This window comes from Arvicanthis niloticus, chromosome 13 (genome assembly GCF_011762505.2).
Source record: "Arvicanthis niloticus isolate mArvNil1 chromosome 13, mArvNil1.pat.X, whole genome shotgun sequence".
Classification (NCBI taxonomy): Eukaryota; Metazoa; Chordata; class Mammalia; order Rodentia; family Muridae; genus Arvicanthis; species Arvicanthis niloticus.
Window position 1 is genome coordinate 29,642,693 of NC_047670.1, and position 23,362 is coordinate 29,666,054.

General features: G+C 38.4%; 1 protein-coding gene across 1 annotated transcript in view; it reads left to right on the forward strand.

The window, feature by feature from the left end:
* Slc30a8 (solute carrier family 30 member 8) overlaps positions 1-23,362 on the forward strand; it is a 36,191-nt gene that overhangs the window by 9,041 nt on the left and 3,788 nt on the right. The window contains exons 3-7 of the mRNA XM_034517216.2: positions 1,940-2,136; positions 10,413-10,559; positions 14,994-15,147; positions 19,341-19,491; positions 22,330-22,435. Coding sequence (XP_034373107.1) covers positions 1,940-2,136; positions 10,413-10,559; positions 14,994-15,147; positions 19,341-19,491; positions 22,330-22,435 — 755 coding nt within the window. The remainder of the gene's footprint in view (positions 1-1,939; positions 2,137-10,412; positions 10,560-14,993; positions 15,148-19,340; positions 19,492-22,329; positions 22,436-23,362) is intronic.

Below are 23,362 nucleotides of genomic sequence, written 5' to 3' on the forward strand. Positions count from 1 at the left end.
TCTGAAAAGGATAGTATAGAAACAACGCCTGAACTTCACGAAATTAATGGAGGTAGACTTTGTTCTATTCTAAGCTCTGGGAAGCTGCATGGCTGGGTTTAGGCAGCTAAATATAAGGAGGTCTACACAAACAGTCTTCTGGTTATAGTGGGTGAGTCTCATTTGATAACATTGTTTTGCCTCCAGACACTTGGGTCAATTTCGAAAGAAAATAGTATATTAGTATTCTCATTGCTGTGACAAAAAGCAAGTTCAAGGAGAAAAGATTTGGCTGTGGTCATGGTTCAGGGGAGGACAGTCTATCATGACAAGACAAAGTAGGTCCTTTGTGATGGGAGCATGCGCCTGGGGCTCTCCTATTTTAGCTTTCCCAGGAAGCAAAAAGAAATAGACCAAAATCAAGGGGAGGTATACAATTCACAGGGTGATCCTACAGCTCCTTTCTGCAGCCAAATCCCACATTTTCTACCTTTAAAACAGTTATGGAAGCTAAAGATCAAGAGTTGAAACATTGGCTCATGATGAAGGGTCTGAGGGGAGGCTTTCAGACTCAAATCATGCCAGATAAACTTCCCTGCCTGCACAAACCCACAAAGATAGTCTGATAAACCCAGACAACAATTCCAAGATAGGAGGAAAATCAGTCTGAGGATAAAGCATAGGTGAGAAGAAGAGAAGGGCACTGGAGCCCTGTCCAAATAGTGCTTGGAGTCTACATGCTTCTAAATGTCTGCAGTAGCAGAACCAACTATTTTCATGCATTACCTTTTCAATACAATTTTTGTTTTTGGTACATAGAACTCAAAACATTCTAACCAATGGACTCTCATTGTATAAAAATCTATATTTAATATGTTGCAACACTATCCAATAAAACATCAAGAATTGTTTTTTTGGAAGTATGATTACCAGTGATTTTCCTTTGCTTTGTGTGTTTTTGTTATGTTAACTTTTTAATAATAATATGCATATATGTTATTTTTCAGAAGAATTCAAATATGACAATAAATTATATTATTGCGATCCTAATTATAATATTGCGATCCTAATACTTATCAGCAAAGCCCAAACATTCAGACTTATAATTCCAGATGGTGATAATCCAATGAGATAACCTTCAAATAGAAGCTAATCTAAAATTTAACTTTTAGGGCTAGAAATATAAAGTTCTTAATTCTGAGAGCCTCATTAGTGTTTTCAAATAAGTTTATTGAGTTTTAAAACATCCTATTAGTTGAAGACTCATGGATAATGTCATATGCACCAGCAACACTTGATTTTAGGTGCACTGATACGGGTTTTTCCTTGTTCTTTTCTGATCTTTAACTATTTGACCTCAGAAAAATCACATTATCTCTCTGAAACTTACTTAGTCAAGAAACTATGCAGGCGGGTTACCTTTGATCAATAGCCTTTCTAGCTCCGATCCTATGGAAATTTCCAAATTAAGTCTTGAGTTGGAACAGAATTGATAGTATTTGAGGACACATAAGTGGAATCCAGCTTTTATCGTAACTGAGTACTTGGTTGTCTGCACATGATGCAAATGGGTGATCAGGTGTCTGAGCGTCTCCACAAACTCAGCCTGGATGAGCATTGTGACCTACTGATGTCTATTTGTCATACCTTACAGTCTACCATACGGTGATGGTGGTGGGTTAAGAGCACAACATTTAGAATCTTTTAGTAATGGAGCAACTAACAAAGACTTGTCCTGAGGAATGTCTATTTTTTTCGTTCTATTCCATTAGCTCCACAAAGGTAGTGCTGGTAAGCAGTTATGAGTTCAAAAAGGAATGTAAAGAAAGCTCTGAATTACAACTCTTTTGCTAGTTTGCAGATGTCCTAGGAGCCACATTGAGAGTGGGCAGGGCTGCCAGGAAGGTGTTTGTTTGCAACCATGTTCACTTCTTGCTCCTGTCAAAATCATCCTCAACAGAGAACTTCGACAGAAGCCTGTGAATAAAGATCAGTGTCCTGGAGACAGGCCAGAGCATCCAGAGGCAGGAGGCATCTATCACTGCCACAACAGCACCAAGGCCACAGGGAACAGGTCGAGCAAGCAAGCGCATGCCGAGTGGAGACTGTGTGCTGCTTCAGCAATATGCTTCATCTTTATTGTGGCAGAGGTGGTGGGTGAGTACTGTCCAGGAAAATGCTTGAAGATTCTGCAACCTAATAAAACCTTGTGGGGGGATGGGAGGGACAACTAAGTTGTTCTTTAAAAGAAGCTTTTAGCATTTTCTGCATGTATAGAATGACAATAGGCATCTAATAGTCAAGTTGGAAAATAGAAGAAAAGTAAAATCTATTATTATGTCACATTTAAATTAAATGAAAGCCTCTAATAATGCCATAGGTTATTTCCTACAGTATATCTTTCTTTTCTTTTACGTAACTTGGACCTTGTTGAATGCTCTTGTCTATTGTATCAAATATTCTTTAAAGATATTTTTGTGCCCAAAGAATATACTCCACTGTAATTCATATAACTATTTCTCTACTGTTAGGAAATTTAGGGATATTTTTCTGCTTCTGCATTATACTACAATGAAGAAAATCTTAATAAAAATCTGCCTACTGTTCTGGTTATCCTTTGAAAGGGATTCTAAAACTGGAAATAATTGAAATACTTGGTTGAAAGACAAGAATATTTTTTTATTTCTTGAATCATTCTGTCAAACCTATATCCAGACACTTGAAATGATTCATCAGTATGGAAGCTCCTCATAAAAATGATTTTCCACCCAACTCTTTAAAAATCTTTGTTGTGACTAGACAGGAAGAGTTCGGTGGTTAAGAGCACTTGCTGTTCTTTCAGAGAACCTGAGTTCAGTTCTCAGCACCCACATTGGGCAACTCATATCTACCTGTAATTACAGCTTTAGAGGGTCTGATACTCTCTTCCGAACTCCACAGGCATGCATACGTACACATGCACATGCATTCGTGTACACACGCACACACATACATTCACACTCATAAAGTCTTTGCTGATGTAGATATCAGTGCTTTAGTATTCATTGCTTCAATTCTTAGCATCGTTCACACACTTATTAGTCAGACATGTTTACTTCTCTGATGTACCCCCTCCTTCTTTTGTATTACCTTCTTAGTTGAGAATTTTGCAAATTATTTTATTGATCTTTGGGAGCTCCTGAAGTGTTGGGATGTTAATTCTGGTCTATAGCATTTATAACTATATTTTTAGTTTATTGATTGCCTTTCCATTTGTGTTTTGACTTCAGAAACTTAAATTTAAGGTAGTTTAGGTTTCAAATATAGGCAACTATAAAACTTTCACCCTGAGCTTTTTTTTTTTTTTTAAACTTGGTAATCTCCACCTACTGAGAGAATAAATACTTTTTAATGCATTTTCTTCTGCTTTTTGCATGTGATTTTAACATCAATGTAAAATTAGATGTTTTGCATTCTACAAGAACAAAAGTCCCTTTTCTAACCATTTAAAAAAGTTTCCAATATCATGGCATAATTATTTTCCATTGATATTCAATATATTTTTATTTTTCATTTATCTTTTATAAGTATCAAAGTGTGTTTCTAAGGTTGTTTATCGATCTGAGTTCCTATCCTATAACAGTAACATAATTAATGTAGATTTAAATATTATAGTGTCTGTTGTATTGTCTATTTAGAAGAAAAGTAAATGGTTATTAATTTTTGTGGTTTTAATTAAAAATAAGACTCACTCTGTTCTCATTCAATATAATTATGAGTTTATTGGTGTGTAAGTTAATAGAAATTATAAATATTTATTAATAATAAATTTAGTGGTAGTTTTCTATTTTGGTGTTTTTCTAAGATTTTTGAGTCACAGCCACACATGCTAATATGGAAAGCTGAGATTTAATAATTTCATTTTAATAAATAAACCATACAGCTTGTAATCATCTCTTCTAGAGAATTTTTTAAGTACTTTTTTGGTATATATTTTAGCTTTTGTCTCATTCATTGGTAAACTCAAAATTTCTGCTTCTTCAGTATTTTTTTCTCTTCTATATTTTTTTCTAAAACCATTCAACTACTAGGAAATTTTAAAATTATTGTCAGACACTGGGACATGATGGCCTTCTATCTAAGTTGCTCAGCTTGAAGATTTTGGAATGAAATGTTATCTCATTTTTCTCTAAATATGTAAAAGGAAACTAAGTTTCATGTATATGGGGCCATTATTACTTTTACAATTCTGTTACCCATTACCTGGAACACTATTACTAGTGTCTTAGGGGCCTCCCTTCCATTCTGTTACCTAGAGGGAAGCTGATATGAATGGAAACAGGCAAATAGAAGAAAATACGCTCTCCCTAGCTCCTTCTTCCACTGTATTTTTTAGCTACCAGAATAAGATGTTTTTCTTCTATCTTTGGACTCTTCTCATATGTGCACATTTACAGGTTTTGAAAATCAGGTAAAAACCATAGATCTGTTAAATCCAAAACAACCACAGCATTGATACAGCACTTTACTCTGAGTTTATAAGGAGAATAAGTACCACACAATTTCTCTGCCAACTGCTATATCTTTTGAGGAAAGAGATCAAAAGTTTGATGGAGTTGCAAAACAATCCGCTGCAGACAATAGGCAGTTCCAATCTAGAGCATCTTCTTGGAAATGTACCGATATCTCACAAAAGTACGTACAGAAGCACACACACAGATAGATGGCACAATACATACATGTGCACACATGTGTATATATACATATACACTTACAGTATACTTAGATAAATAGATGATGTTTTATACAAATAGAAAATGTCCACCCTTTATTTCCTGTTATAATGTTTTCTAGTTCTTTGTCTTGTTTATTTGCTCCAGCTATGGCCTTCAGAACACACCAAATAGAAGTGGCAAAAGTGAGTTCCTTGTCTTGCTCCTGATCACAGAGGAACTAACTCTTTCCCTTTTCCATCCTGTGTAGCAAGAGGTTGTGTCATGTGGAGCCTTCATTTTGTTCATTACTTCTAATATTCTTTATTTGTTATTTGCCGTTTTTGTTTCAAAATACTCCATGTGAGATAGGTATGGGAAGCTATCCACATGGCTCTCTTCCTATTCCTATATATCCAAGTGTGTGAGTTCTACTCTGACTCTTAAAGTCACATGCAATCTCACCAGTAAAGGAATATAATGGATCCTGACTGAAACCTGCTGAGTTTTGAGCCATGTCAGCATCAAGCTGATTATTGTTCTTCTCATGCCTCCCATCAGGCCACTTCTATCCATCTTCAAAAGTCTTCAGCATTTTCCATTTGGTTGAAATGCAGTTGAGCACGAGGCTAATCCAACAAGAGCATGAGTAGCGGGAAGAGGCTGGTTCAGAAGCTGCTTCTACGCTAGACCCCACTTCACTCTCCCAAATGAAATGTGATCAATATAATAGAAATTCTGGACATCTGAGACAAAAGAAAAGAAAATTCTTTCTGTGAAGTATCTTTTCAGATATTCCACAATCAATCTGCCTTATAAATTAGTAATATTTTTCTCTTGCCACATCCTTATTCAGTTCTAACTCAAAGAGATTATTCATTTTCTGAGAAGTGATCCTATGCTTTAGGGTCTCAGGAGCTTTCACCTTTTTATTTAAATACCAAAGTCTTCATTCTCATCAAAGCTCAGCCATCACTCAAGATCTCAGTCCACAGCACACCTATTCCCTGAAGTCAAATAGAGGAATGATTACTCTCAAGACCTCTTAGGGGAGTCTAAAGGTTCTTTTTCAGGGCATGGACTCTGAAGAAGGCCTCAAAGGAAGAACTAGGAGGTTCCTAAATGAAATGAGAAAGTCCTTTTTGATAGAACACTGAAAGTGATGTAGTTGTATGTAAATTTAAAAAATTGGTTAAATCAATAAATAAAAATAACAAAACCAAACAGCTTATTATTTATGCCTGTGGTCGGAGAGGTCACAACTATCAGGCTCTTTCTTCAAATATTTCTATGGGTATGTCTGAAACAGGACAAGGAATGATACCTACAGAGATTCAGGCACAACAGCTTAAAGGAGACAGACACTTCTGTTCAGTTTGCTTTTGTTGTCCAAAATGACTACAAGACTTATCCATCCTCTTGGCCTAAGGACCTGATGCTTGAAGTATCTCTTGCCTCTATGTGAAGAGATTGAATAAAAACTTAGTGTCTTTCCTCTAAAAATATTAATGTGGAATGATGCAGTCCCGCAGCTTCCAGAGCTCCATCTCTGTCTTACCTGCCTTCAGCAACCTGCTTTAGTAACATCTTGATCCTTAGGACACACCTGCTCAATTATCCCCAGATTCATTCACAGGAGCCAATAACTTAAAACCTGCCCGTTGTTTAATCTAATTCAGATTAAGCTTTTATGACTTAGACCTGAAGGAGAATACCTAAGGAGAGTCTGTTGAAGACACAGCTAGAATGGTAATTGGGAGTTCGGCCGGGGAACTGGGTTCTTTTGCAGAGCTTGCTTTATAACTGCTCATTAGAGTAGGAGAGAATCGGGCCATCGGGCTACATTTTGGGAAGAGGACTGCCACAGTGTGCTGAGCAGAGTGGTAGAGGGACTGAGAAATGAAGGAGATAGGCACAGTGAGCCCACTTATGGGCCTTTGGAGCTGTCAAACTTAACTGTTTTGTGGCTTGTAAACATTCTTCACTGTGCAAAGGCCATAAAATGGGGCTTATGTGGTAGATATGAACGCATATCTGTACTTGAAAAGATAAAATGAAGACACAGAGAACTCGGAAAATAAGCCTAAGTGCGTCATTGCTGGAAGCAATTGAGAGTAGGCAGGGAGAGGCATCTGGGGTACCATGTTCAGTGTTATATAAGGATGGGGTAAGATGATTTTTGCCAGGCAGTGATGCAGAGCTGGAGCAGGCTGAAGAAACACACATTTGAGAGTGAGAATTTCTGTCTAACTAAGAGAAGGATGTAGCTGTAATGCGTGATTCTTACATGTTTGATTACTAGATTTTTACTTGCTTTGTTCTGTAGTTATGACACCTCAGTGACATGGGTCATAAATATTTTTGGTTTAAAAACTTTACTCTCTGAGAACCTTATATATGAGCATCGAATCTGCATCATGCCCTTCTATTTCTCCATCTAACACCTCCTGTGGCTGTCACCCCCAATTCAGGTTATAGATAATTTTTGTGGTTCCTGCTATTGAGAAATTTTAAAACAAGATCCCCAAAACTATGGTACATTTAAAATACTTGCTAAATAATAACTGAAGATTTGGACACATCATAATATTAGATAATACAATGTAATAAAATGCTACTCATAAGATAGGTAAGTCATTCTTATATATGAATTAACGGTGTATAAGAGTGTAGCTCAGTAGTGGATACAAGGCTCTCTTGGTTACTTTTCTATTGCTATGATAAGACACCATGGCCAAGGCGATTTGTAGAATGAGTTTACTTAGGGTTGACAGTTTCAGAGAGTTTGAATTCAGAAAGATCGTGGCAAAGAGCATGGTAGCATTCAAGCAGGTAATGCTGGAGCAGTAGCTGAGAGCTCATATCTTGAGACATACGTATAAGGCAGAGAGATGTAATTGGGAATGGTGTAGACTTTTGAAATCTCAAAGCCCACCTTCAGTGACACATCTCCTCCACCAAAGCCACACCTCCTAATCCTTCACAAACAGTTCCATCACTGGGGACTAAGCACTTAAATATATGAACCCATGGCTGTATTCTCATTCAAACCCCACAAAAGGTATTTTCATCAGGTGAACCATTATTTTTTTTCTCAGCCAACACATCTCTTCCTTCATGGAAAATGCCATTTGGAATTTAAAGCCAACTGTTTAAATTCAAGGGGTTCCATGTCTAGGAGATGCAGGCCCAATATTCTGCAGGCAGGGCCCATGTGATCTGTTTTCAGGCTGAGACCTCTCTGTGCCTGTGCTCCCTTGCCACAAGCACATTCTGCACACATCTTTCCATGGCTAGAAATAGAACTGACAACACGCTGCTTCACACATTCGCCATAGTTCTCTTCAGCAATTATTGTTGTGTGGGATTTCTAAATTAGCATACAAACTATGAGGTTTTATTATGATATTCTGAAACATTATTTTTTGTTTATTCCACTGTTCTCCCTTTATGTTCTTGCTTCTGTTCCCTGTTTCCCCTTCCTTCTACCTTCATATTCTTCTATCAACTTTCTTGTCCTGTGTGTTGTATCACTCTCTTCCCTTTCCATGACAATTCTTTTTTTCTCATCTCAGGGTCTCATTTCTACTTTCATAGCATGTGCACAATTATACGTGAACATATTTACACACACACACACATGCACACACACACAGTCAAAGCTAGGATCAATGTATGAGAAGCATCATGTGATATTTGTCTCTCTGAGTTTTATCATATAATGCCTTCCAGATCCATGTGCTTTTAATCATCAATGTCTTTTCTCTCCAAGTAAGCCTGTATACTGGTAACAAAGATCTCTCTCTCTCTCTCAAACACAAATCTAAACATTCATTGGCATTGCCTGAAAATCCTAAGGAGATCTCCTTAGCCAGGAGGCTAGCCTTCAACCTCCTTTTCAATCGCATTTTCCATACTCATTGGATATGCACCATCTTCTTTTTTTTTTTTTTACAGCAAAGTGCCAAATTCTTTTATTTCTTTTTCCATGTTCCTGTTTATCATGAAAACCCACAATTTTCTTGATAACTCTCAGTCCTTCTTTGAAAAGTTCCCGAAGAGCACAGTGTTCTCAGATCCCATTCCAGTAGCAAGTCTTCAGTGCAGTGTTAGGAGATCACTGAAGAAAGGGGTTGTAATTTGTTTATCTTTGTGTACTTTGCTCATGCTACCTTGCACAGCAAGGGCTCAATAAGTGCTGGCTGGATGGTTGAATTAATGGACAAAAATGCCCCATGCTTTCAGAAGCAAATGCACTTGCTACCTCTTGAAAACAGTTTACTCTGCATCCTTCAGCAGTGCCTACACTTTTCTGGATAGTTCCTATTACCAGCTCTGATGGTTGGGAAATGATTGTGGGGTCCCAGGTCTCCACATTACCATGATTCTTCTAAAGCAAGCTCCTTTTTCAGTTACTTCCTCGCCAGCTGAGCCTGCTAAAGAATTTCTCTGAGACTTTTTCTTCCCTTAACTTAGCGGGCAATTTCAGCATGGCACAGAGAATCCTCATCATTCATGGCTGAAATTGCAGCATGCTGCTTATCTGCATGTAGTCATTCTCCAGGCAAGAAATAATGCATTATTAACACAGCTTTATTATCAGGACCGAGTCTGGCAGATAGAGGAACATTAGAGGATAATTGGAAGGACAGCTGATTTGTTAGCAAAATGTTGCCTTTTGGCTAATGAATCATTCTGATTTTTGCACCGACAGCTCAGTAACAAGCCTGAAGACTACTTTGCTTCAGACCATTAAACTTTGACAAACCAGTTATTAAGTACAGCTCGAGCCACCGGTCTGTGGGGATTATTGCAATTATGAACCATCTATGCAATTTTTTTTAATCATTAGGCGAGACAAGGTGAGTCTGATGATGGAGGGTCTGATGACTGACAGTCTCTGCTGTTTTTGTAGTACACAAGGCAATAAACAGTAGCAGGGACGACTCATCAGTCAGCACACGCTCTTTGCTGGAAAGAGGTAGGGAGAGCAATAGAGGTTATGGCTCTCAAACAAGCCCTGTTCAGGAAGAAAGGACACAACACTTCTTTAATTTGTCTTCTGGAGGCTGGAGGTGTTTTCAAAGGAGAGACAGAGGGAAGGCGGAGGAACATCACCAATGCTCAGAAAATCAAGGTGGCCCTGTATGCCTGTGTTTCTCTATCTTATGCTTTATCAGATTGTTCATGCCTTCGGTATGTCCACTGGATAGTGCTTCCATTTTTCCGTTCTGCTCTGCTCTCCCACTATTTATAACACAGATCTTTAGTGCAGCTAGGTAGTATAATTCAGCACAACAAAGGTTAGCACTGAAGGCTATGGTAAAATTACAAATAACAAGCCGGTGAGCCAGACTGCAATGCTGCTTTCCAGGTAGAAGTTCAAGTCTACAGACTGGGTTATGACACCCTGTGAATCTAGCCAATGCCTCTATAGCCATATGTACTTGTAGGCTCATTCCTGAGGCTTTCTGCTTAGCCTAATTGAGATGCGCCATAATTCCTATCTCTGTACGTCCACAGCCTCAGAAATGACTCCCTGAACATTCATGTTTGCATGTTTGAATTTATTTACTGTTAGGGTCTCAGTTATTTTACAAATTGGGAAAAAGAGGTGGGTTAATTTAAATTCAATACCTTTCTTTCTTCTCAAGTTGTATGAGTGAACTATGTTTAATATGCACATGACTCTGATTGCATTCTGAGCCTTTTTTTACCCAGTGTGATTTGTGCATCTCACAGGTGGACGTGTTGCTGGGAGTCTGGCTGTTCTCACGGATGCTGCTCATCTCTTAATTGACCTGACTAGTTTCCTGCTCAGTCTCTTTTCTTTGTGGTTATCATCAAGGCCCCCTTCCAAGCGGCTGACATTTGGGTGGTACCGAGCAGGTAAAATCCTCTGACTGTGCAGTAGTGAATGAATAACGACAAAGAGTCAAATAGAGCTTGGGAAAGAAAGGAAGGTAAAGAGCAAAGTCTTGTCCAATAATTCCCTCTGGACTCCAAGTCTCATGCTCAGGATAAAATAACCATGTGGGAATTCGAGCTCTCTACATTAATTCAGCTGACAGCACGATTAATGGAGGTATCTCCTCTCCCATGGGACAACAGGAATAGCTGTACCATGATAGCAGCCACCATGTCCCCAGAGTCTCTGTGTAGTAACAACTTGGAGATGATTCTTTCAGTTACTCTACATCCTTCCAAGAAAGGATGAAGGAAGAGCATCTGCCACATTACAAATTAATGTCCAAGGGAGTACCAAGGTTTTGTAATTGTCCGTAGGGGGTCAGGCATAAAATATGGGCTTCCTCACTCACACACATAGTCATTCCTAAGATCTGAATGCTGCCTTTGAATCTCAGGTTGGAATTTAATGACTGTTCAGGTGGTCTTGAGATAGGACTTTTTTAAGTCATGAAATTTTTGCTCTCATTTGTGGGTCAATGTTGTTATTGTGGGAGTGGGATCCTGGGAAGAAGGAGGCAGTCAGCATCATTTATTTCCCTTTCTTCACACACACTTGCTTGTTTTTCTATCATGTTATGATGTGGCATAGAATGTTTGCCAACTTCAAGAACCTTGGGTCCTTGTACTTCCCAGGATCCAGAACTATGAGGAAAAAAAAAAACCCACCTTTTTTCATTATAAGTGACCTATTCTCTAGTAGTTTGTTATAGCAGCAGAAAATACACCAAGATAGCCATGCAGTGAATGCTCACCTCAGCTGAATCCTTGTTCATTTAATCATCAATAGCAATGAAGGAGACAAAGATGATGGCAAGAAACAAAGGGAGGGAATAAAACTCACTCTTGTCTTTTCTCAGAGCTTCTTTCACTGAGTGACTGCCTGTTCTTGCCAAGAAAGTAGCCAGAGCTATGAGAAGTGTTCAGTCTCTGGGAAGGGTTTACTATGGGTCTTTACTATATTCTCTCTCTCTCTCTCTCTCTCTCTCTCTCTCTCTCTCTCTCACACACACACACACACACACACAAACAAACACACACACACACACACACACACACACACACACACACACACACACTGCTGCACTGTTTCCCATCTCTGTGGCTTCTTACATCAGTTGCAGGAATTTCTGTTGGAATATTTAGTGCCAGCCTTGGAATCATATAGCTACAACTCTGTGACTTCACACGTGCTGAGGAGCCAAGGCAAAGGAGGGCTGATGGCAGCATTCAGGTAATCCTCACGGCCAGCCTTCACAGGGAAAGATGTTGGTGGCCACAAACCACAACTCCTTCAATGACAATGTGAACCATAGGTTTTCGAGATTAGAGTACAAGGAAACTCTGTTCTTCATGCTAAGCAATTTATCAGTGCAGGTGTTCTGGATTCGCTTCCCTTCAACAGTCAGAGAGAAATAAACAGCCACAGAAAGTTTCTGAGATGGAGCTTAGAGAACTCTTATTCTTGTTCGTGAACAAAGTGCCCCTGGAAGCCGTGTGAGTTTCGTTGAACTCTCTGCATTTTTTTGGCACAAATTTGTACATGTAGTCAACACTTCCTAGTACTGTTAGAACTGTTTTGTTTCACTAGGAAGTTTCCTTTTTAAGATAGGCTAGACTCAGAACTTTGCATCTTTGCTTAGACTCTGTGCCATCAACCATGGAAATCTATGAGCCCCTAATATTCTAAAAGACCAAGAATGTTCAATAAAAACTCTCTGCTATTAGGCAAAATATTTTTGAAATACAATGTAAATGTGATGTAAATATTGAGAACTTTAAATATAGCTAGGATGACTTAATAACAATATTTTTGATTTTATCTAATGTCTAACTCAGTGCCTGCATAGTATTAGTGGCTATCATGTGAAAAAGTACCATAGACAGTGGTGGGCCCCGTGAATCCACAGCCCAATCTAGCCAATCACTTGGTTATTTTCTTGGAAACCATATAGTACCATGGTATCACTTACTCTGACCAATGTTTGGATCTGACTGTTGATCCTTAAACTTGGTGTGAGGGCTTTATTGTCCCAGCCCTTCTCTTTGTATATATTTCTAAACATGGGCATAGAGGGAGACATGCTAAACTTGAATATCCCGTTTTAGATCTGGTCTCTGTTTCTAGCTAAGAAGAATCTTTAAAGGTGGATTCTCATTAATTGGGCAAAGGGAGTCTTAAGACTAATTAGTAATTCTCGAGAGGTTGTCTAATGTTCCGTTAGTTTCCCTGAGTTGCTTTAACAGCATGGTTCCAACTGGATGGCTCAGAGACATTGGGTGTCTTAGAGGTCTAGAGAAGCAGAAGTGTGTGATAAAGGCATGAATGAGGTTGGGTTCTTCTGACATCTGTCAGTGAAAACCTGCCCCATACCTCTCTCAGGCCAGCTAGTGGTCATTTGCTGACAGTCTTTGGCGTTCCTTAGCTTAAATATTTCTGCTTTAATTTTTATATTGTCCTGCACTCTCTCTCTCTCTCTCTATGCACATCTATTCCCACATTTCCCCATAGAATAAGCCAACTTGACATATTTGAATACAGAAATGCCTTATGCCAAAATGACTGCATCTTAACTAGTCATGTGGAAACACCCTATTTTCAAATAAGGTGACAATATGAATTGCTGATGAATAGCATTTTTACATACAGATCTTTGAGGGACAGAATTCAAGCCACAACCCATGTCAACTTGTATTCATATGGTATTTTAAAAGTCTGTCTTATATAGTTAAGAAACCCTTACTGTATAAAGCCACATAGGCAGTCACGGGTAAACCATATGGGTCTGATACTTGTAGTCAAGTCCTAAATATCTGCATCAGAACTTCCTATTATGTAAAAAAGTTCCATAGATGGTCTGTCAGATGTTTGGAGTGTTGCATGGACAATAACCTCATACACATTCTATTATGCATGAAACATAAAGTAGAACATCAAACTTGCAATTTTATGCATAATTTTGTTTAGGAAGAAGCTAAGCATAAGTGAGTTCATGTGAGAAAAATATAAAATGACTGAGATAAGTAGTATATGAATATAGCAAAAAAATGATGATTGTATATAAGTGACCAAAGTTAGAGAAGCAATAGCCACATGGTGGGTTATAGTAGATAATTCTGCTTTAACAGGTTCTAATACATAAGAATATTGTAAAGGGAGTGTCATAGTTGGTGTTAATTGTCTTGATACAGCCTACAGTCACCTGAGAAGAAACTCTCAACTAAGGGATTGCCCAGATCAGATTGGCCTGCAGACATACCTGAGGAGGATAGTCTTGATTGCTCTGGGTGGACCCTGCCTAATGTGGGTGGCACCATTCCTTAGGCTAGTGTTCTTCTTCTGTATAAAAAGTCTAGTTAAGCATAAACCACTAAGCATCATCCCTCTATGGTTTCTTGTTGAAATTCTTCCTTAAGTTCTGGACTTGACTTGCTTCCACGATAGTTTGTGGCCTGGAAGTTAAGGTAAACAAACCCGTTCCTCTCCTAGGTTGGTGTTTCTTACAGCACCAGAATGAAACCAGGACAGGGAGTAGAAAATAATGTATTGGACTTTGCCTGACCAGTGGCTCACAGGATCTCCCTAGACCCTTGTGGGTTTTTAAAGTCTATCTACAAGGTTGAGTGAAAGAACAAGGTGAGGTATTAAGGGATGCCCATGTGCTCCGAAGTGCTTTCTTTCTTAAACAAGCACATTGAGATCTCCCTGATCTTCAAATATTAATGCAAATGTTTCCTTTTTGATGTTTCTTTTCCTCGCGATTGCTCTTAAAGAGCAGTTTTGGAGCGCTGAGAAGCCCTTGAGTCTGACTCTGTGTTTACAATATGTCGGGTTGGCAAATGAAACCCATTTCCGTAAAGTACACTCTGACGCTTTCCTTTTTTACTAGCTTATTCCTCTAAAGGTGCCAGTGCTGGCAAGTTGTAAATGTTTTATGTTGAAATTAAGAGTTTCTAAACACATTTTACTCGTCGGATCTCATTATTTCATTCCTCCCTAATAAGTTTTCATCATTTTAGCACCTGTGTAAATTAAAATCCCCAAGGAGAACAGGGAGGGCAGACAGCAATTAATATGTTCTAAAAATTTGCTGAAAATTACCCAGTAATAGGGAACCTAATGAATTTTGATGCTCGTGTTTTATGGATGCAATGCTAAAGTGCCTCATCTCGGCTCTCAAATCCATTCATTCATCTGCTTCATGAATCACTGAAAAAAAAAAAAACCAAAAAACAATATGAAGCCATTTTCATGGGTGGTGGGGGAGGAGGAATCTAAAAGTCTATGACTTTTGCATGGGGAGGGGCGGATGTGAAGGTGATATTCATGTTGCTTTCTGTGAATTTGACTTCCAGAGGTCCTCGGTGCCCTGCTGTCTGTCCTTTGCATCTGGGTGGTGACTGGTGTGCTGGTGTACCTTGCCTGTGAGCGCCTCTTGTATCCTGATTACCAGATCCAAGCAGGCATCATGATCATTGTTTCAGGCTGTGCAGTGGCAGCCAATGTTGTGTAAGTCATACCATGCTGAGTGTCTGAGTGCTTGTCTCCACTCTTACCTAGAGAAAGATTTAGAAATAAATCCCCTGTGTCAGGAGGATGCTAACATTCCGACATTTGAGTGCCACTAAGAAAGAAAATAATGTTGGTCACTAAAGATTAAGGAGTTTTAAAACATTCCTTCTGATAGTTATATTTGAAAGTTAGCAACACACCAAAAACTGGAAAAAGATCATGTGATATACATATCGAACTGAATTTCACAGTCCTTCAAACCCACAGACTATGAAAAGGAAACTCAGCCATGTTAAACAGACAGTGAAGAATTAGGATTCAAATCTAGAGGCATGGCTTTAGAATTGAGCTTCCGTCCACTCTGCTTTCTTGTATGTGTTGATGACCCCATGGGATGTGGCTTCCAAATGGCTCAATGTTTGTTAGGTAAGTACATAATGAGTTCTCAGATTGCTGAGTTGACAGAGACCTTAGAAATTATTTACTGTCTCATGGATGCTGCATTTGTTAGCTTTTGAAATATCTTTATAAAGTGCTCTTCACCTTTGTGTATTCAACAAAATAAAAAATAGAGAGGTTTCTTCCCCAATAAAGTCTATTTTTTAAATTTTTTATTGGATATTTTATTTACATTTCAGATGCCATCCCCTGTCCACATTTTCCCTTTCTAGACAACCCCTTTCCCATACCCCTTCTCCTTTTTGCTTTTATACAATTCTTTTAATGTTAATCAAAGGCTTTATAAGTTTGGTAATACTCAATATCAATCAGAAGTGTAACCCAATACCCAATCTAGATATATCAACTATCTTTAACTGGCGGAGACACTCAAACATCTGCCTCAATCTTCCTTCCTCCTCTCTCTCCTCTCTCTCTCGCTCTCTGTCTCTCTGTGTCTGTCTCGCTCTCTCTCGTCACCTAGCACCTCCTTTCCTTTTCCTTCTTCTCTCCTTACTCCTCCTCTCTGTACTCCTCCCACCTTAGCTCCTCCTACATATCACCCTTTCTGTTAAAATAAAACTTTTCTCTCTAAATACAATCAGAGCATAACTATATCAATTGGTGTCACTAAGGTACAAGATACACCTAATATCCAGTCCATCATTTTGTTGACTAACCAGAACCTCTATCATCTCTCCTAACTAAAACATTTAGTTCTGAACCTGGCTTTTTTTTGGCTTTAGAATGAATGTCAACTGAAATATCATCTCTCAAATCTTTTCTCTCAAAGTAAATAGCTGGTATTGGCTATGAGACTTTAAGTTTTCAACCCCGTCAGAAATCCAGAATGACTGAGTTAACTGAAATTATGGGAAGCACAAAGCATAGCTTCTAAAACTTAGCCAATTTATAGAGACCACTAAACACCTGGAAAGCCCCTATACTACAAAATGTTGGAGCATCCAATCTTCAGCCTTCTGGCTCAGGATCATCTGACAGACCTAGTGATGCAGAATTATTAAGGGCTGATTACTCTGTCTTGGCAAATATAATCAGTCAACTATTCTGCAAGTGTGTCCTTGGGTTCTTCTGGGTTCTTTGAGATTGGGGGCAGAGCTGCCACCTGGGATCTACTCAGTGTTTGGGCCCAGACCGGGAGGAACCAGTGCTCTGGGCCAGGAGTGACTTCCTGGGTCCTAGTGGGTTCCAGTTACTCCCAAAGTCTATTTTATCTTTGTAACATGCTACTGCATGAAAAGCTGTTAGGGGAGAAAAATCTTCTCCACAGGTGCCTACAGAAGGAGCTCAGTCCTTGAAGCTTACTTTAGACATCTCACCCCCAGAACTGTAATATAATGAATTTATGTTATTTTAAATTCCCAAAGAATTGTGGTACTTCATTAATTCAGTTAATTGAAAATCATATATAGATCAAGCATCTGTGATACACAACCTAACCTGACCTGAAACCCAAGACTTTGGAATATGTTTTATGCACAAAATTCTGTACCTTGGAGTATTTTTAAACATTTTGAATAGTCAAATTAGGGATATTTAACTGGCAAATTTTATGTAAAAATTCACACACACACACACACACACACATCATCATCATCATCATCATCATCTTCCAGTACAAACTGATGCATATTATAAGGTAGATTTGACATCAAAGTCTTGACAGTGGTTGAAGAAATAAAATAGTACTGACATTGATAGATATACTAGCTTATATGATTTGAAAAGGTGTCCTCAGGTTATTGGAGGAGTATTCCATTTAGACACCTCTATTTTCACTCCATAGTGTGTACCCAAAATATCTGGGCTAAAAACTTATGATGGTTTTGGATCTGTTGTCATTGACTAGATCCTATGTGCTATGAGTTAACTTGAAATGATGCTTTGTTTTGGAAAAAGAATGTGGACAGACAAACATGAATCTATTTTGTCGGGGAGATAAATACTCAGGACATATGTCATGATCATCAAGGGGGGCTTAATAATACCTTCCTTTAGGAGACTAGGAGAAGAGTATATCCTAAAGTCATTAGGAAGAATGAAAGTATTCATAGTTTCCAAAGAATCATATGTCATGTAGGTTGTGTTAATCCTATGCAAAAATGGTGTACCAACCAAGTCAATTACTCTATTAATCTGGTGGACCTTAAGGGTGGATCTTGATTTTCACAAATAGATAGCACCCAGAATTTCTTTTTTACTGCATTGCTTTCAAACATTGACCATTCCAAGTAGTTTTCATACTTAGAAAGACAATTAACTGTTTGTTCTGCCTTTCCCAAGCAAACAAACTTATGGTTATTTGTAGATAAAAGTGACTAGAGTGTTTACTCTGGGAGCTGAGAATGTGGGTTTCATGTGCTGCTAGATACTGTGTTGTAGGAATATACTGAGAAATCAGGACTAAAATGGTGGTGGTGGGGGGGAAGAATCTGCTCTTTAGGAACCCACAAACCAGAACAGAAAGTTCTAATAGCAACTGTGAAGAGAGTCTTTGGTAAAAGTTGTAGATAGAGCTCTGAAGTGAAGATATTTGTGCTTAATTTGTGAATTCACCCTAGTTGCTATATATCTAAACTAGACCTCTCTGCTGGTCAACTATAGTGATAATTTTTAGTAGATATGAATATAAATCTCTCTCTCTCTCTCTCTCTCTCTCTCTCTCTCTCTCTCTCTCTCTCTCTCTGTGTGTGTGTGTGTGTGTGAGTGTGTGTGTAATCCTCTCTATCTCTGACACAAATGTATGCTAGGGAGATATTATGATGTCCAGTTTGTGGTGCAAATATTTAACTATGCCTAAATATGTGTTCCTCATCACCTTAAAATAAAACAAGCTAAAGAATGAATGACAACATGATGAACATAAATAACAGATTCAGCAGCTCTATTTACAGCCAGCCTGTCTGGGGCATGTGGAATGGTAACTTATAGTTGACAGTGAATTCCTATCCAAATACTGACAATCTGAAAACTGCATTATGGAATGATCAAATCTTAGTGGGGAGCTGTGACTCTGCTTTCAATGATGGCCTGAGATTTAACAGATACATTAAAAGTACATGATGTGTTTCCTTCTTTGTCTGTTTGCTTGTAATATGCATGCTAAACTTTTGCAATATGTTGTAATATGCGTGTATATATACAAGTTCTTTATACCATTATCAGATGATTTTAGTCTCTGTATAAATAAGCATATATGCAGACACAGTATTCTTTGCATTGACCATTAGGAAATTATTCAGATTTAAATAATCTTTCAAATGAAGCAAATTAAATTAAATATTCCAGCTTTTGGAAACAGATGAGAGAGCTCTCTGCAAGCTGCAAAGGGAGACAAACAGTCAATAGTTCAAGCAGGCTATAAGCTTATATAAACCACAGTGACAAGATATACTGAGGGTTTCAATAGTAGAACTTACATGTTTGGGGTACCCAACAGTCATCTAATTGGATCAAAGTTCAATTTTCATGAAAGCACTAATACTTATCACTTTTTCCATGAAACAGAATAGCATTATGTTAGTGAATTCTCCAGAAAAGTGGTGAATTTTTGAAATAATTCCTTTTGAGTGTTTTGAAAAGTTCTAAGATATACTTATATTCCAACATAAGTCCAACACAGTATACCTTAATTTATTTTAATTACCTGGCAGTTTGAGTAATAAATGCTACAGATGATTCCTCCATTATGTAAACTTACTGTGTTCCAGGAACATTGTTATCTCTTTCAGACTAACTATGATTTTGCACCAACGGAACCTTGGCCACAACCACAAGGATGTACAAGCTAATGCCAGCGTCCGAGCAGCCTTTGTGCATGCACTGGGGGATGTATTTCAGAGCATCAGTGTGCTAGTTAGTGCTCTTGTGATCTACTTTAAGGTGAGTATGCTTAGTGATCACGGTGATTCTCTGGATGAGGCAGCATCAAAGACTCAAATGCCACCAATACTAGCAGCCTGTCTTTACTCACTCAAACCACTTTATAAAGCTAAAACTAACAAGTCCTGAAACTTCAGTCTTTTCCTGAATCCCAAACAATTGTTGGTGCTTCATCTGTTTGGGCTCTGAATCTTTCAAGAAAGATCCTCTTGATATGGCATTAAGAGATAAACCAATGAAACATGAACACCTTGGGTTTCTTCAGCTATAAACAATGGAAGAGATATCTGGCTTGATCTAAGTTATACCTATTGGATAATGAATGGAATGTATGGAATGAACTCAGAGCCACAAATCAAGGTAGAGATCGGGCACATTTTGGTATCTACAGGTATCTTACTGAGATAAATATGTCTGATCAAGTATTTTATCTGTTCATATTATCACTGCCAGGAATCATATTTCTTACAGATTTATTTATGTATGCTTTATTAGTTATGTCCAATAATGTGTCTCTGAGAGAGTATGTGAACACAAGTGCAGGTACCCACAGAGGTAAGAGGAGTTGGATCCCCTGCAGCTGGAGTTATTAGAGTCCTAATGTGAGTGCTGAGAACTGAGTTCAGATTCTCTGCAAGAGCATCATTTGCTCCTCATCACTGAGACATCTTCTCCAGCCCCCTGAGAATCATATTTTTCGGGAGGGAATCCAATTCGCTGTGTTTGGGACTTGTGCCTGCTGCTTAGCTGGGAAATGGTAGAGTATTTGATTCATGTGCCTGCTGACATTGTTTTCAGTGTGGGAGGAGCTGCTTTTACCCCAAAGGAGAACTCTGGGGGAAAATGAGAATGGAGAAGGGTCTCTCATTCTAAACACGTAAGAACTTCTTGACAATATGTGTTTGGGACAGAGTGAGTGCGGAAAAGAAATAGTCTTTGGCTCTGCTGCTTTGTATTATGCTATTATAATTGTCCAATTTGGAGAGGATAGTATTTTTTCTTAAAGTGTGAAAACATGTAGGGAAAAGGAAAAGGAAAAGGAAAAGGAAAAGGAAAAGGAAAAGGAAAAGGAAAAGGAAAAGGAAAAGATATCTGAACACAAAGGGGAAGAGATGCACAGTAAATGCTTGAAGTTAGTAAATAAATAAAAACTTTTCAAGTGAAATAAAAGGTTCAAGTCAAAGGCAAAGGTAGTTTAAAATCATAAAGATTAATAGTTTGAGTTTGCCAGAGGGGATGGTGAATTCCAATGAAACAAGGCCTTCTAAACACAGTAGGGCCTGTGGAACTATGAACTCTCATATATTTGGCAACACACATAGGATCTGCCAGGTCTGGCTGAGAGGGGGAATAGACACAAGGCCCCACCCCCAACACAGAAGCTATTTCCAATTGATAACTGCTCACAAATGGAAAGTTATTCTAATCAGTTATTATCCAATGGAGTCTCCCTGGCTATATAAACCATACTTACGGGCAGGCTTCATGCCCATCAGTAAATGTCAAAACAGAATGAAATCAAGGGCATTTTTGAAAGTTCTCTGTCTCATAATGCTTTGTCAGGCCTTTTGTCTTTTTAAACTTTACAGGTCCTTTGCATATATTTTATAGCTTCTGATTTTGTGTTTTTATGAGACTTGTGTGTGTCTCTGTAACTATTCGTGTTTCTTAAGCTTTTTCTTTGGCTCTTTTTCTTCTGTTTGTTTTGTCTGATTCTGTTTATATTAGTATTAGTATTAGTATTAGTATTAGTATTAGAATTAGAATTAGTATTAGTATTAGTATTAATATTAGTATTAGTATTAGACTTAGTATTAGTAGTATTATTGCCTGTGTATATCCTAAAGAGAAAGAAAGGGTATGTGTTTGGGTGGTTGGAAGAGGGAAAATTATAATCAGAATATACTGCATTAAACAATCTATTTAAATAAAAAAGAATTGAAACTTTGCAATGCATTAATCAACCACTCACTTTCACTAATCTAAAAGGCTAAGAATGTCACCCCAGAACATCACATAGCATCTGAAATCTATAGCAGACTTTTCCCAGCTTTGCTGTAACCCGCCTATCCATGGCATCCATAATATATTTGGCAAGTAACTTGATTTATGACTTTCTTTGCTGTGTAACTAATAAAATCCATGTAATGCCTTCAAAAACAACCCCAGTTGCTGCATGCACAGAGGTTAGGTTTATGTTACATTTCCTAAAGGAAGTAGAGAATAGACTTTTCCGCTCCACTGAGCTTCATCATAATCAGAATAGTCCATATTTCACTCTAATTTCAAGACTATCAATCAGCAGGGGTAAGGAAGAAGAGGGAGAGGGAGAGAGAGAGTGAGGGAGAAGGAAATGATGGGAGAGAGAGAGAGAGAGAGAGAGAGAGAGAGAGAGAGAGAGAGAGAGAGAGAGAGAGCTCAAGAATCATGCTTTGGTTTGTGCTTTAAAAGCTGAAATAAATGATACCGTTTTCCCCCCTCGTCATAATTATGGTTGAAAAGCATTGGCTGGTGTGATGATCTTTTCACATCCTTCCATGACTACTGTGTTTTCAAATTAGTTTGAAAACTATAAATCAGGTAAATATAGAGAATATTTAAGAATATATAGGAACACATTTCCAGATACCCTCCATTCCTTACTCACTGCAAATTTAAAACTTGGGTGACTGAGTTCCCAGGAAAAAAAGCATCCTGCCTTTGAATTGAATGTTCAGGGTCAGCAAGGTCAATGAGTGGTTGAGAAAAGAAGGATTCAGAGAGCGTTACTTCTTTTATCAACTGGGCGTCTCGATAGAAAGTTTGAACTCAGTTAACCAAGGCTGCTGTGTTTTCCAGCCTGACTACAAAATCGCTGATCCAGTGTGCACATTTATCTTTTCCATTCTGGTTTTGGCCAGCACCGTCATGATCTTAAAAGACTTCTCCATCTTACTCATGGAAGGTAGGAGTGCTTTCATCAGTATCCTCAGGACTGATGCTTCTCCCCTTTGATCATAAAAGGGTGGCTGCAAGGCATGTTCTTGGTTAATTTGTATTTACATTATAGAGGAAATTAGAGTGATAAGGATTATTAATGTTTGATTTCTGCCTATATGGAACAAATAGAAATTACACACACACACACACACACACACACACACACACACACACACACACACCCTGTTAAATTTTACCTCGCAATTTATTATAAAGATGTCAAATATAAGCACTGAATACAACATTAAAAGGAAGTATTGCAAATATTGCAAAGGTATCCTGGAAACTATCAAGGAAAGACAAGAAGCATCTTTCTATTAGGCAGCAACATAATTGAACATTTAGGGCTCACGTGTCTCAAAGTACAAAGACACTGGGATGGTATTTATTTAATCCGGCAAGTGCTTGCGGAACCCTGCCAGATCATGTCCTTAAAAATTAGACTTACTAAGATGAGCTAAACAGTGATTCAGTGATTGACACTGAATGAAGGGAACTATACTTGAGTGAAAGGACAGATTGCCTAAACAGTAAGAATAGAGCAGTGAATGCTACAAAGAAGAGCTGTGAGATTCAAACATGGCTGCGGAGGAGGGGCCGGCGAGCAACTGGGGATGTGATGTTACAAGCTCGTTCTTAGCCCAGGGTTGGATCTTTTTCACTGTTCATAGACAGTGTGGCCCCAACTATTCTTCTGCTTGGCCTGGCTGGCCCCATGGGTCTTCCTGTCAATCAGAGAAAGATGGCAGAAGTAACTCTCACTGTCAAGACAGTAGCTCCTATGACTAAAGCTTACTGGAAATGTCTCTGCCTTATGTAGTTTGTTGCTTTATTTTCATTTGGCATAACACAGTTGAAGAACTGCTGTTTTCTGAGATTCCCAGACTGCATC